The 14,833-nt window shown below is 35.9% G+C and overlaps 1 protein-coding gene across 3 annotated transcripts in view; it reads left to right on the forward strand.

The window, feature by feature from the left end:
- The window catches only part of LOC107038097 (low-density lipoprotein receptor 2), a 64,700-nt gene that overhangs the window by 17,040 nt on the left and 32,827 nt on the right, over positions 1-14,833 (forward strand). For all 3 annotated transcript variants that reach the window (XM_015256978.1, XM_015256977.1, XM_015256979.1), the window contains exon 2: positions 1,841-1,966. In XM_015256978.1, the coding sequence (XP_015112464.1) occupies positions 1,841-1,966 (126 nt within the window). The remainder of the gene's footprint in view (positions 1-1,840; positions 1,967-14,833) is intronic.

The following is a 14,833-nucleotide window of genomic DNA, read 5'->3' on the forward strand; positions in this document are numbered from 1 at the left end:
GCGATTTCGTTTTTCGCGATTATCTCGGAAACTATGAGAGATAGAGCCTTAAAACCAATTTTGGGTTCCGTATAGAAAGATGGACGGCTCAAAATTACGTTTTTCCACGTCCTAAACCCTATACCAGATAAATTAAATTAATTTTTTTTGGCGATTTCGTTTTTCGCGATTATCTCGGAAAAATTCAGAAAAACGTTTGTATCATTTTTTTTAATAATCTACGTCTGTTTTTGAAGCTCTTAATGGTTTGTACTTGGTCTCATTATCATGTACAGTAAATTGTTCCGTTTGTACTGCGATGGGAGTGGAAGTACGGAAGACGAGACGTTTGTACCCACATCAAAACTTTACGAACTACATATGGCATCCATTACGATGATTTTACGGTTGATAAAAATGGAATCAGGTGATTTGATGAGGAGAATAATAATAATAATGAATAATTTTCGTTGGTACAAACGAGTACTAACGATTTAGAAGCTATCTGTATGTTTTCCTGACGTCCTTCATACATTTAAGATTTTAGAAGCGGGTAAAGTATTGAAGGGGTTGATAAATGAAATGTAAAAATATAGTACATACAAGTACTATCCATGCCGAATCCTTGCTCATGAAAATGTTTTCCGTACCTTCATTTCCGTCGCTGCACGATTTTTCCCGCACCCCTTACGTCTAGGAATGCGTGGCACAAACGAAATAGAATGTGGTACATTTAGGCACTCACTGAGTACAATCGATACTATAAGAAAAAAATCGATTTATCAAACTTCGACTCCAAGTTCACACAGTTAAAATTCAGGCAATATTAGGGAGTATCTCCGGTTAAAAATTATTTTTGGAGCTAATCAAATTTAATTGTATCTGTTCCACGCATTAAATGGTTTTCAGATTGTGTTTTTATAATAAATGAAAAAATATTAATCCATGCGAAAAAGTGGCAACATCGTCGGTAGTTTTTTTTTCCACCAGGAGCCGGTACCACTGGCTCGAGGGAGCTCCAATTACAACGCTTCATCGCTCTCTCTCAAGAGCCGTTTAAATTGACCGCGCTACCCCCACCCGATCGGTACTTGCGACGTTGCTGCTCGTTTGGGCTGCGTGCGCAGAAATTTCATTTTTCAGTACTTTTTTCGCTATTATTAATAAACAATGCTCCTAGGCGACAATCTTTTTCACTCAAAAAATCATTGATCACATGTTCTAAATGTGTCTAAAGTTTCATGATTTTGGCTGCATTTTTTCCTTGGGTTTTGCAGTTTTTTTTGTGATTTCCATAAGATCACGGGTTAAATGACCACTTTTTCAAAAATTCATAACAAATTAACCATGCTCCCCAGCAGTCTGAAACTTAGCACACGCCTTTTCCATCATTTAACGAATACGTAAAAAAAAAAAAAGAAAAAAATGGCTGCTTTTTTTCCAACCTTCCGGCCTCGCCCGATTATCATCAATTCAAATATTAGAATTTTAAACTATTTTACAAATCAATAATTTGAGGTAGGAAGATTGACGATTACTTGTGTAATCGAAAATCCCCTTTCAAGAAATTTGAATTATTCACTTAGTAGTAAATTTACAGTTTCATATTAACAAATTTTAAATATATCATTATTCGTAAAAAATCAGATTATTAATATTATTTGAAAAACTGAATCAATATATTTTAAACCTTCAATAATGGGGATCCCTGCTTGAAACATCTGTTCTCTAATGAAATGAAAAAAATTAGTAATTCCACTCGTTCCCATTTGCCCATCAACAATAAATTCATTCTTCATCTAGAATCTAGAATTAAGTGGTGGCGCAATGTAAATTTTAACACAAAGAATTTAATTTCCAGCGCAAAAAGCATGCCCCTTGAAGCAATTCCAGTGTGACAATGGAAAATGCTTGCCGATGCCATGGGTATGCGACGGGCACGACGACTGCACCGACAATTCTGACGAGAGTCCCACGAAATGTAAACGTGAGTGAAATTCCAGTTCAACATTATGTTTAACGCCATGGAAATGGAAAAATATTTCACTCTGAGGGACAATTCGTAGCACTTTGCACTGAATATTCGCGGATAGACAAAATATTCTCGTGCATTGAAAACTATTCAACCAATTGTGTGAATCAATTAAGCAAATCCTGTTGAAACGAATAATCCTTTACGAGTGGATGAATTCAACAGCAAATGGTAATCCGAGTCTCGTGTAAAAATTTTCGCGCGATTGACGATATTTTTGTCCTATCAATATTTACATGCACCGTGAAATACCGTAAAAAACAGTTTCGTATCAGGTGATGCTTTTTGACGTGGACTCGCAAGAATATGCAACTTGAAACCTCAATAAAATAATTTCAGTAGCGAAGTGGTAAAACGGTTTAAGTCGACTCATCTCCCAGTTGAGTTTTTGAGGAATATTGTCAAATCCAAGAGAGATAGCGACATTTTCGTAATCACATTTATTATAGCACTCAATCGGCTCTACAAAAAAGGTTCTGACAAAAATTTTGATATCTCTCTTAGATTCCGAGATATTCATTAAAAACTGGTCAATAATCAAACTTGACTTGTACCGATTTACCACTTCGCTACTGATTTGTTAGTAATGAAAAAACAACAAAAAAGATGTGCGACCTGGCGTGGCCTCTTAATTATTCATGGATCACTTAACCCGAATTGACGACCAAAAGAAACCGCATTAAAGATTTCAAGTGCCTCTTTTCATTCTAATTTTTGTCATTGAATTATCTAATAAGAGAGGGACATCTAAATTTTATGACGACGCATTCTACACTGGTTTTGACGAATGGGGGAGGATATTATTACCAACAACAAAGTAATTTGTTGGAATAAAAGGAAAATTTATTGATTGATTAATTCAAGATTATTTATCCGACGGATTCGGTGAATTTATGTATTTTCTCAGGGCTTAGGCATGCGTTAATAAGAAAGGGTGGGGGGGGGTGCTAGATTCTGGGATAATACGGATAGTTAATTGATTAATAACATGTATATGTATGCATGACCGAATAATCAATTGGTAAGAAATGAAACGGTTGAATAGAAATTTGAGTATTAATTGATTAATGTTATTGAACAGAAATGATTTTAGAAAAGGATCTCTGCAAAAATATTTCCATCTCTTGTGGATTCAGATGTATTTCTCGACAACTTAACTCGGGGCTGAATGAACTTGTTACCGTTTACCAATTAACTAGCGAATTACTTCACATGAATCCTGAATTTTTATAGAAACTAAGTTTAGCTCAGTTTAAATTAGTTTTCCTGAGTCTTGATAAATTGATTCCCGAAGGTAATTTATAGAAATCATGCAGTAGATTTTATATTCATTGACATCATGGAATATTCTGCTGAGAAAGACATCGGAATGGATTAATCATTGTCTATAAAAATATTACCAACTTGATAATAATTTCCACACCTTCAAAGAACCCATTCAATTTTCAGTTCAAAAAGGGATTGACAAAGGTGGATTTCCTCCATTCGAGTGCACATTCTACAGAATTCAACAATGTAGTTTAGTTATGACGTGGTACAGGTAACAGTCGACGCATCTCCTTGTTGAACTTTAGAGGAATATCTCTGAATCTACGAGCGATAGTACAATTCTCCAAGAATCTTCCTTCGTAGAGTGGAATGAAAGCTACAAAAGGATCGCTGCAAAAATATTTTTATCTCTCTCGGATTCACAGGTATTTCTCGAGAAGTTAACTCGGGGCTGAATGAACTTGTTACCCTTTACCAATTAACTACTGAATTACTTCACATGAATCCTGAATTTTTATAGAAACTAAGTTTAGCTCAGTTTAAATTAGTTTTCCTGAGTCTTGATAAATTGATTCCCGAAGGTAATTTATAGAAATCATGCAGTAGATTTTATATTCATTGACATCATGGAATATTCTGCTGAGGAAGACATCGGAATGGATTAATCATTGTCTATAAAAATATTACCAACTTGATAATAATTTCCACACCTTCAAAGAACCCATTCAATTTTCAGTTCAAAAAGGGATTGACAAAGGTGGATTTCCTCCATTCGAGTGCACATTCTACAGAATTCAACAATGTAGTTTAGTTATGACGTGGTACAGGTAACAGTCGACGCATCTCCTTGTTGAACTTTAGAGGAATATCTCTGAATCTACGAGCGATAGTACAATTCTCCAAGAATCTTCCTTTGTAGAGTGGAATGAAAGCTACAAAAGGATCGCTGCAAAAATATTTTTATCTCTCTCGGATTCACAGGTATTTCTCGAGAAGTTAACTCGGGGCTGAATGAACTTGTTACCCTTTACCAATTAACTACTGAATTACTTCACATGAATCCTGAATTTTTATAGAAACTAAGTTTAGCTCAGTTTAAATTAGTTTTCCTGAGTCTTGATAAATTGATTCCCGAAGGTAATTTCTAGAAATCATGCAGTAGATTTTATATTTATTGACATCATGGAATATTCTGCTGAGAAAGACATCGCAATGGATTAATCATTGTCTATAAAAATATTACCAACTTGATAATAATTTCCACACCTTCAAAGAACCCATTCAATTTTCAGTTCAAAAAGGAATTGACAAAGGTGGATTTCCTCCATTCGAGTGCGCATTCTGCAGAATTCAACAATGTAGTTTAGTTATGACGCGGTACAGGTAACAGTCGACGCATCTCCTTGTTGAACTTCAGAGGAATATCTCTGAATCTACAAGCGACAGTGAAATACTCCAAGAATTTTCCTTTGTAGAGTGGAATGAAAGCTACAAAAGAATCGCTGCAAAAATATTTTTATCTCTCTCGGATTCATTAACTCGGGGCTGAATGAACTTGTTACCGTTTACCAATTAACTACTAAATTCACATGAATCCTGAATTTTTGTAGAAACTTGATTTACCTCAGTTTAAATTAGTTTTCCCAAGTTTCCGTCGATTGATTTCACAATCTAATTACTAGAAAACATGCAGTAGAATTTTATATTCACATTATGGTATATCACGCTGAGAAAAACCCGGACTGAATTCATCATCTCAAACATTTCCTAGACAAATAGAAGTATCAGTCGCTCGATACTTCCCCACAATTCAAAACAACTTATCCAAATTTAAAGTCACATGATAATTACAATCCTCAGAAGAGATGAAAAAAGAGATATTTTTGGGAATTTCCCTGACTGAGAGGACTGTCCCAAATACATTTCTTCACGATAATTTCTCCGAATCCTTCAAGACTCGATGAGTGCCGCCATAAAAATCTCCTCTGCAAGTTGAAAATATCCGAGGAATCGCTCAAAGGCTGGGGAAAAAAATGTGATTGAACAGTTTATTTGAAAAGCATGAAGGAAATCCATATAAATTGAAACTTATATCCACCCGGAGACATTTCTCTTCAATTCTCTGGAAACATCCCTGAAATAGAGCACTCCATGCTATTCAATATCAAAGTGTCCTCAGTATGAGAACCAGGAAACGATCTTCGATATTTCCTCGAGCTTTGTGTATCAATTTCCAAGACAATCGCATTTTCAATGAATCGATGGGTCCATTGTTGCTGCCATAACCCGTATAACAGTGAGGATCTGAATCAAAGGAAAATACTGATAACCCTGTAGCACTTTAAAAGGAGAGACCCTCCACTTAACCCTCGTTGGGCATCTCCTGGGTTTATCTTAAGCTACGGGGAGTCGAAGTGGATTCGAAGTGGGAACACGCCTATCTTCTGACAACAATTCACTAACGAGGAATATACGTTCAATTAATTCCTGGAATTCCTTTGAGAGAAACCCATTACCCGCATCTCTCGCTCCTTCAGAAGGTCCTCATCTCGACAACTCCTGAGATTTCAATGGAGTATTCAATCGAATGTGTGAGTGTTTGTGGATGGTGGAATATCTATCAACGGGGGGGCTTGTGGTTGATGGGAATAACGCGGGGGAAAATATTTTTGGTACAAAATTGTTGACTTCATATTACACTTTGTGTTCTGGTTCATCCCCATTGTTGTTAGTTATCCAAAAATATTGAGGGAGGTCGGAGAAAAATGAGTGGCATTTATCTAATTGTCATTTTGCGACGTTTCGCTAATTATTTTAGCTTCGTCAAGCTCGTGATTCGATTAATATTTAGTCTCGTTGATATCGAAACAAACAATTGAAAAAACGTCAATGTCAATGACCGAATAGTTCCTCACAGGTCGCAATAACAACCCATGAATGAAATCCTCGGAGTCTCCGGAAATGTCGAAATGAAAATTTTTTTTTTCATCCGGTGCCAACGGGTCAGATTTTCGGTTTTTCCAGGGGGAAAGTCGACTTTCGCCAAAATCGAATTTTTTAGCCGGGTGAACGTTGATTCCAACTATTTAAGCGACGGGCTATTCAGAACTCTCAAAAGTACATGGAAAAAATGAAAACTGAGAGTTTTTTTTTCAGATTTTCAAAGGGTCATATTTTCCGTTTTCCAGGAGGAAAGTCGACTTTCGCCAAAATCGAATTTTTTAGCCGGGTGAACGTTGATTCCAACTATTTAAGCGACGGGCTATTCAGAACTCTCAAAAGTACATGGAAAAAATGAAAACTGAGAAAGTTTTTTTTTTCAGATTTTCAAAGGGTCATATTTTCCGTTTTCCAGGAGGAAAGTCGACTTTCGCCAAAATCGAATTTTTTAGCCGGGTGAACGTTGATTCCAACTATTTAAGCGACGGGCTATTCAGAACTCTCAAAAGTATGTGGAAAAAGTCAAAATTGAAAAAAAAAAATTTTCACCCGGAGTCAAAGGGTCAGATCTTACCAATGGCAATGACACCCTCGGAAGCGCCAAAAATGTCGAAATAAAAAATTTTCATTTTCACTTGGAACAAGGGTCAGATTTGTTAACAATTTCATTTTTTATTTAGACAACGCATGCAAAAGCGGAGGGACAAGAGTGGCTAGAATAGATTCTGCAACCTTCTCCCCTTGTTGGGTAAAAATTTCAAGCCTCCGCATACATACGGCTCCCCTCCACCCTCTCGTGAAATGTCGATTTTCGAGATTAAAAAAAAAAACAATAATTGCATTTTGTATTTCAATAACGCATGCGTAAACGGGGATATGAACCCAGATTTAATATAGGCCCATAGAATTACGGGGACCGGCAAGGATTTGGCAAGTCTGAATACAAGTCCTGCTTACACCTAACGAGTGCTGAAATGGGACATAACCAGAGGTAGAAAGGTCTCGGAAGCACTTGGGAAGAGGCTTCCCAAGACCTATCCAGTTCTGAACGGAAAGACCTAAGTAGAACTTGTCAGATCCAATTATTCGACTCGGGCACCCTCAAAGACCTTTCTGTTATTTGCGAATTAATCGCATGCAGAGGCAGGAGACGTCATGGAAAATCCTTCCACATGAATATCGCTGCGATCGATTACGCCATTCAAAATGCAGCTCATGGAGATGGAATTCACGATTTGAAAGATAACTCAAGTAAAAATGCAACAATCATTTTTAGTGACTTGTTATCTGAGGAAAAAAATTATGCGAGAGGAAATATTTCCAAGAAATTTTGCATTGAAAATCTGAACCTTCCGTCATCTCTCATGTTGACATTCCTGCGAAGTACATAGGGGCATTATTTAGATTCCAATTGTTTACAAAGCCTTTTTCACAATGTAATATTGACCTTTCACATGATCGACTTATTGGAGCGAAAATACAGTCTACGGACTGGATTGAACGAGGGGTTGGGCAAGTACACACAGAAAAACCTAAACGTAAATTACGTTAAGCAAACCATAAATTATGCTTAGCAAAACGTAATTTATACTTAACGTCAATATGATGTTTGGAGTTTTTTTCCGTCATGAATATCGGAGTTCAGGCTTCAGAAAGACGTATTTTACGGTAAAAATAAAAACGTAAATTGCGCTCAAAGAAAGCGTCTTTTACATTTCATTGAGTGTATTTCACACTTAAGAGATAGTAAATTACGATCTTCATAGAAACGTATTTTACGATTTATTTCTGTGTAATTTATAAAAAAAAAACATCGCATTTTACGCTTAAGATGATTTTTTTTTCTTTGTCGTTAATTGCGGAGAATTGATCGTAAAATCGTCTCCATAGTTTGTATCAAAAAGTAGGAAAATGTGAAATGGCAAATGTGGAGAAAACAATAAGCTGCACTAGATTATTGCCAATTCGCGATGTTTCGCTCACAATTTAAGCTTCCTCAGGCTTCTTAACAATTAGGCACTTAACAATAAAAACATTAATAAGTTCACAACACTATCACCAGACTAGAATGTTTTAAATTTTCAACATTTCTCCTCATGGTCCAGAATGAAGAATTACATTCAGTAGCAAAGCGGTAAACCGTTCCAAGTCAATTTTCACTATTGGTCAGTTTTCAATGAATATCTCGGAATCTAAGCCAGTTTGCAAAATTTTTGTTATAACCTTTTTTGTAGAGCGAAATGAGACCTGCGAAAAAGTTCATTACGAAAATTTCGCTATCTCCCTTAGATTCGGAGATATTCCTCAATAAATCAGCGGAAAGCTAACTCAACTTAAAACGTTTTACCGCTTCGCTACTGAATTTTCATCTTCAGAGTTAATTCAGAGTCAAATGGAACTTCAATCGAAGACATAAATTTCTGAAAAGAATTTCGAAAAAAAACTGAACTGAATTACTTGAATACCCTGAACGTAATAAAAGTCAGTATTTCATTTCCGCTAAATATTCCATATTCAAGTAATTTTCAAATTGTGAATGTCTTTGAAATTGGCAGAGGGGACAGTAACCCTTTTAAACTACCAAAAATTTCGAAATCTGTTGAAACCATTCCCCGGTAAAATCTCCAATCGAACTTCTCGAGTCGATCAGTCCGCTGCGATAAGCTTCCTCCTGCATACGCCTATAATTCCATTGATCTGTACTCCCTCTCCCGAAGCGATGAAGGAAAAAATATAATGCGCATATTCTCCCCAGCCTCTAGACTGGAATCATCCGTATCATCCCTAATTCAACTGTAGCATTGTGGCACTATCGATTCGAGGCATCTGGCGACTGTTGTGAGATCGCTGCTCCAAAAACTTACCTTATATTCGGCCTAGAATCCTCGAAGCTCTCGATATCGTCGAATGAAACGTACTTTTCAAAGTTTAAGACCAATACGTCATTGAGTTATCTACTTGCGGTTGATGAAATTCGATTGCAATTGAAGGAAAATAGAACAGCCTGATTGAAACCACTCCTGACGTATTAGATACTTCCATTTAAAATAACAAACAAATTGATATGTTTTGCACATGACTTTGGTTAAGATAGAGTCTCACCCTGATTGAAACATCTCTCTAGTAGATATTTGAATAAAGTTGTGATTGTTTAAGAATGTGATTTCATTCCAGCATCTGCTAGAGAGATGTTTCAATCAGACTGAAAAGTTCTATTTCGTCACCTGTGCGTAAAGTGAAATTTTTATACATTTTTATACTCCCACTTTTTATACATTGTGATGAAAAGTAGGGTTCGACACTCGTGGGAAATGTGTTCTTTGACTCTTCGGTGAGTGCACACCTCCCACGGGTCAAAAAACACTTTTTCATCACTTGTGCGTAAAGTGAATTTTTACGCACGCTCCGCGATAAAGTGAAATTTTACGCACGAGCCTTCGGCTCGTGCTATAAACCTTCCTCGAGCCAAAAAGACATTTCCGCGCTTGTATTGAAATATACTATTTTCACACTGAATTCGAGAAAATTGTCCACTAAAAAAAAAAAGATTACAATTTTGGGGCCTCAGCGCTGGTCCGCAATATACCGACACTTGATTATTATTGCACGAAGTAGATAAAATTTGGGGATCCGTGTTAAAATTCGCAAGAATATTTGTATGTGAATGAAATATGTTAAATATTTGTTTAGGGATTTGGGTTGTATATAAAAATTCAATAATCGTATCGCGATTATAAAAGCGGAAATAATCGATGCAATAAAAGAAACAATTATGTAGAAACGGTAGAAACAATTATGTTATGGTGATACATATATCCCAAATGTAGTGTTTTTACTTTCGTTCTACACTGGACTCTGACCCCAGAATACCAGAACATATTTCGCCACTGGCAATGGCATGCGCTTCCGGTGGAAAGGATGTGATAAACTTTGGCGTCGTGACAAAGCTCTCTTTATAAGCTCTCGAATGACTGGAAACTTCTGGTAATGTCCTCACAATTTCTTTTGAGGTAATGAGAATTAGCTGAGTGGTGTTTTATCGCACCTTTTTATTGTCATCTGGTGCTAGAGAATTTTCGTTCCAACTGCCCAGCCAGCGCATTGCGAATTGAGGAAAAAAGTGAAATTTCTTGTGCAATTTAGTAATAATTTTCAGGAGTGCGACATGGAATTCGAATTAGAGAAAGGAATTAAATTTCGATTTTTGCGTGAAATTCAATAAAATTCAATATTTGACATTTTTGAGCAACACGAAGAGGAGAATTCTCTAATTTACTTGAATTATCAATTAATACATGAATATTTATCACAAAATTAGGCTGATATTGCGAATAAATTTACGCGACTGATCGACTAATTAGAATTGAGGATTAGCGGTCAGACAATTTCAATATGTTTATTAGATAGATAGAAATGTAGAATATATAAAATATATTCTATTACTATATTCTATTTTATATATTCTATATACAGAATAGAATAGTATAGAATAGAATAGACATATACATTAAGAGAAAAACAAACACGTTGTCAAACAAGTCTTGTTTGGGCCAACAAAATCGCCAGTTGAAAATTGCCAAAAAAGAATTTATTTGGTTCGAATTTGAAAGTCTCAAACATGAATAATTGCTCTGCTTTCGACAGCAAGGGAATATTTGGCTCAAGAGGCGGATAATTCACATCAGACGGTGCCTTTCCAGGATGAAAATCTCCTATAGAGGAAAATTGATCAACAAATATTTTATCCCTAAGTTACAAGATTGCTATCATATCACTATTATTGTTTCATTTAAGGGTTCATTTCTTGTCTGTGATTATTAGACAGTCGAAACGAAAAACTACTATCCCTTGTTTCGCATAAAACAAAGATTTTTCGGGGGCAAAATACGTATGGGAGTATCGAATAACGAAGGAGTAGTGCTAAAAATGACATTTCTTGCGTATACAGAGAATGCAATTTTTTTTAAACTACTAAATCTATTTTTGCGACAAAAAATTTTCATTCCAGCGCACTCTCTGCTTGTTTGGCGCAAAAAAATAATTTTTTGATAATTTTCAAAAAACGATTTTCTTGGCACAAGTAAGACTTGTTTGAGAACTTTGTCGTTTTTCTCTCAGTGTAGATATATTTCGGTATAGAAATCCTATTTACTAAAGATGAAAGAAACGTGAAGTTGTATATCGAAATATCTCGAAACTGCCTGACCGCTAATCCTTAATTCTGATTGGTCAATATGTGACACGAAGTTATTCACAAAAAAAACACGCGACATTTTCAAATTCTTCAGTGGGAAATTTTTTTATCACGTCATATATTATATATATATAATATATGTATTTCACATGTATATATATCATCGGTGAAATCAATAAATTCTGTCCTTTTATGAAGACCGATTATGTTAAAAAATTGAAGATAATTAATTGAAAATGTAAAATTCTTTATACATTCTTTTACTCTACTTCGCTATTCACTTCAATCATTAGTCGAAATATCTTTGATTCATTATCAATATTTATAAGGTATTCATGAGAAAATGAAATTTAATGAATTCCATTTCTTCATTTCAACAAATCGAGCACGCGCATAGATCTTGTATAATTTAATTCAACGGAAATTGTAATTGTGACTTTAGTAGTTGCTTATATGCCATTGTGTCTTTGTTATGTAAACTTTGATGGCCCAGATGGCACAGAAGTTATGATCATTTGATAATACGTATTTTTGACACAATAAAAACAAACGTCGATATAGAACAGCTTCACGAAATGTTCATCTTTTATAGATGGGATCGAGCTTCATACGGTTCTATTTTATCCCACTCCATTTCCCCGCTTTCTCGATCGATGAAAAGACAATTTCTATCACAGCAACAAATCGATAGTTCATCAAGGGCTGGCTCAAATAAGAAATAGGAAAACGAACAGATAGCACAAAGTGCTTTTACATTATTTAAAGCATATCAGGAAGCTATAAATATTACACTCTGGTATTGCACCACAATCGAAGAAATAAAACTGTTTTGAACATCCACAATCAATTTCTATATTGACATTTTCGTGGGGAAATAGAAGGGGAAATTGTACAAAAAATGGACTGTCAGGAACAAGATAATTTAACCTGATCATTATCATCATTTCTCCATTTTTTATATTTCCATTCTCTCCCGTCGTGCACTGAAAAAAAATGTATGCATCCCGTTGAATTAAAAAAAAAATATGATCAAAATTTCTTTCATCGAAATTTATCAATAAGCAATGACCTTTCATTTTGAATAAATTAATTATTTATTCCATATAATTAACACATTTCTATTGAGATAAATCGATGAGTTTATTAATTTTATTTAAATGAATAAAAAAATTTGAATAAAGAGTCTTCTCGACTATTTTTATCGTGAGTTTTCCTCGGCAATTGTACAAAAAATCAATTCTCAGGAGCAGTCAACAATCCAACAAGCTCATGGTCATAATGTGGATCATTTTTAATTCTTTTATTTGTTCTTCAACCCCAGATAAAAAAAACTGTCATTGAATATTGATTTTTTTTCCTTTTTATTCGCATCAAATGGCTAGTTCTTTATTAAATATGATTTAAATATGAAAGTTTCCTTGATCCATATGAAGACTTCACTTGAAAATTCAGTCAAAAATTAAATTATTGTTTAGAGCACAAAGAGAACAAATTCATTAATATCTAATAATGTTCGTTCATAAAAAAATCAAATTTGATGATTAAAATAATAATCTTCAAAAAATATTATTGAAATGAATAGAAAACTTTTGAATAAAGAGTCCTCTGGACTATCTTCATTACGCTTTTCCCTCCACATAGAATAGATAACGAATAATTACCTAGTCTACATGGAGGAAACCGCATTTTTTTATAATTACTAATTATGCAAAAAACCAATTCCCACGAGCAGAACAATCAGACAACCTCATACTCATAATTTTCCCATTTCTAATCTTGCGAATCTCTTCCTCCATGCACTTGAACCCCTAAAAAAAATAACAACTAAGGATGATGAAATGTTCAGTATCAGACGAGAAGACTGAGCTGGTTTTTCGCGTCCATGATTTTTTCTCTCCTTTTTCGGTTTATTGGCTTCAGCGAAGTGCATCGCGCAGCCTCCGACAGATCTTGCATCAGATAAAAATGCGTCCGTTCACAAATACCACGCCCTTCCTCCCCCCCTTTCTCTCTCTCTCTCTCACTCCAGCCTGGCGCCAGGAAGATTTTTTCCCCCCGCCGTCCCTTTCGTTAATTATTTTCCCACATTTTAGTCCCTCTTCTAACAATCGTCACTCCCGATACAAGGCCTGAAATATATGATGTTGCGTCAGGAACACGTTGGCTTGCCTCGTCTCACCATGTAATTACGGTGAAAGCCACTGGTGCCAGCAGAATCCAGAGTGCAGTCGTTTGACGTATAACACGTGAGAGAATATGATCGGGGGCATATTGAAGGAATCAAGTGGGCCTGTCATTTAACGTCGCCAGGTTTAGTTATATCGGTGCATAATCGATGCACGGGTATGACGGCCTCTTGATGAAGTTGATACTGGATTGAAATAAGTCATCCATTCAACGTCTGAGGCACGGGGATTTCCCCCCCGGTGTTGAGACTTCCGAGGCAGGTTCATTTCGTAAGAAACTGGAATTTACTGAATTTTCACCGTTTTTTCCTCCCCTCTTCGCACTTCCGTCGGTATCTTGCTGTTTCCGCACTCACTATGACGTAATGAGATTTTTTTTTTGGGAATTGAATCTCGAACGAGTCTTCAATATATAATTAGAGAATTGTAAGGGAAACTTTGACATTATTTTGGGGATTTTTGCGGAATTTTCGTGGGAAGTGCTCCGGGAGAGTTAAAGTTTCTTGTTCTTTGTACTGAGGTACTGATCTTGAGAAACTCGTGGTTGCGACATGCATTGCCCTTAGGATAAGAAACTATTTACTTGAAGATGTCCAAGTAGTTGGGGCAATTTTTTCTGGGGGAAATGCTCTTCAGAGTTTATAGAATAGACCAATTTTTTTTTGGGCAATAGCAACTTCAGTTTCCGAGTATTTTTTCAAGAAAACGATCTTTCGATATTATAAAAATCCAAATTTGGTACTCGAAATTAAAACTGCAAAATTAAGGGTCACGAGAGTTAGAATAAGGGTCATGAAGGTCAAAATAAGGGTCATGAGGATCAAACTATAGGTGACAACGATCAGAATAAGGGTCATGAGGGTCAGATTGAGTGTCACTAGGGGCAGGAGGGTCAGATTAAGTTCACGAGGGTCAAAATAAGGCTCATAAGGGTCAGAATATAGGTAGCGAGGGTCAGGTTGAGTATCACAAGGGTCAGGAAGGTGAGATAGTGTCACAAGGGTCGGATTAAGGGTCACGAGGGTCAAAATAAGGGTTATGAGGATCAGAATAAGGATCATGAGGGTCAGATTAGGGATGAAAATATGGTATCTGAAGTTAAGGGTCGAAATAAGGGTCACAAAGGTCAGAATAAGGATGCAAATAAGGATCATGGGGATCAACATAAGGGTCATGGAGTTCATATGGGGCTATATGAGGGTCATACGGGTTGGCGAGCAGGGGGCGTAGCCC

This window comes from Diachasma alloeum, unplaced genomic scaffold, assembly GCF_001412515.2.
Source record: "Diachasma alloeum isolate Michigan unplaced genomic scaffold, Dall2.0 Dall_scaffold_00277, whole genome shotgun sequence".
NCBI classification, from domain to species: Eukaryota; Metazoa; Arthropoda; class Insecta; order Hymenoptera; family Braconidae; genus Diachasma; species Diachasma alloeum.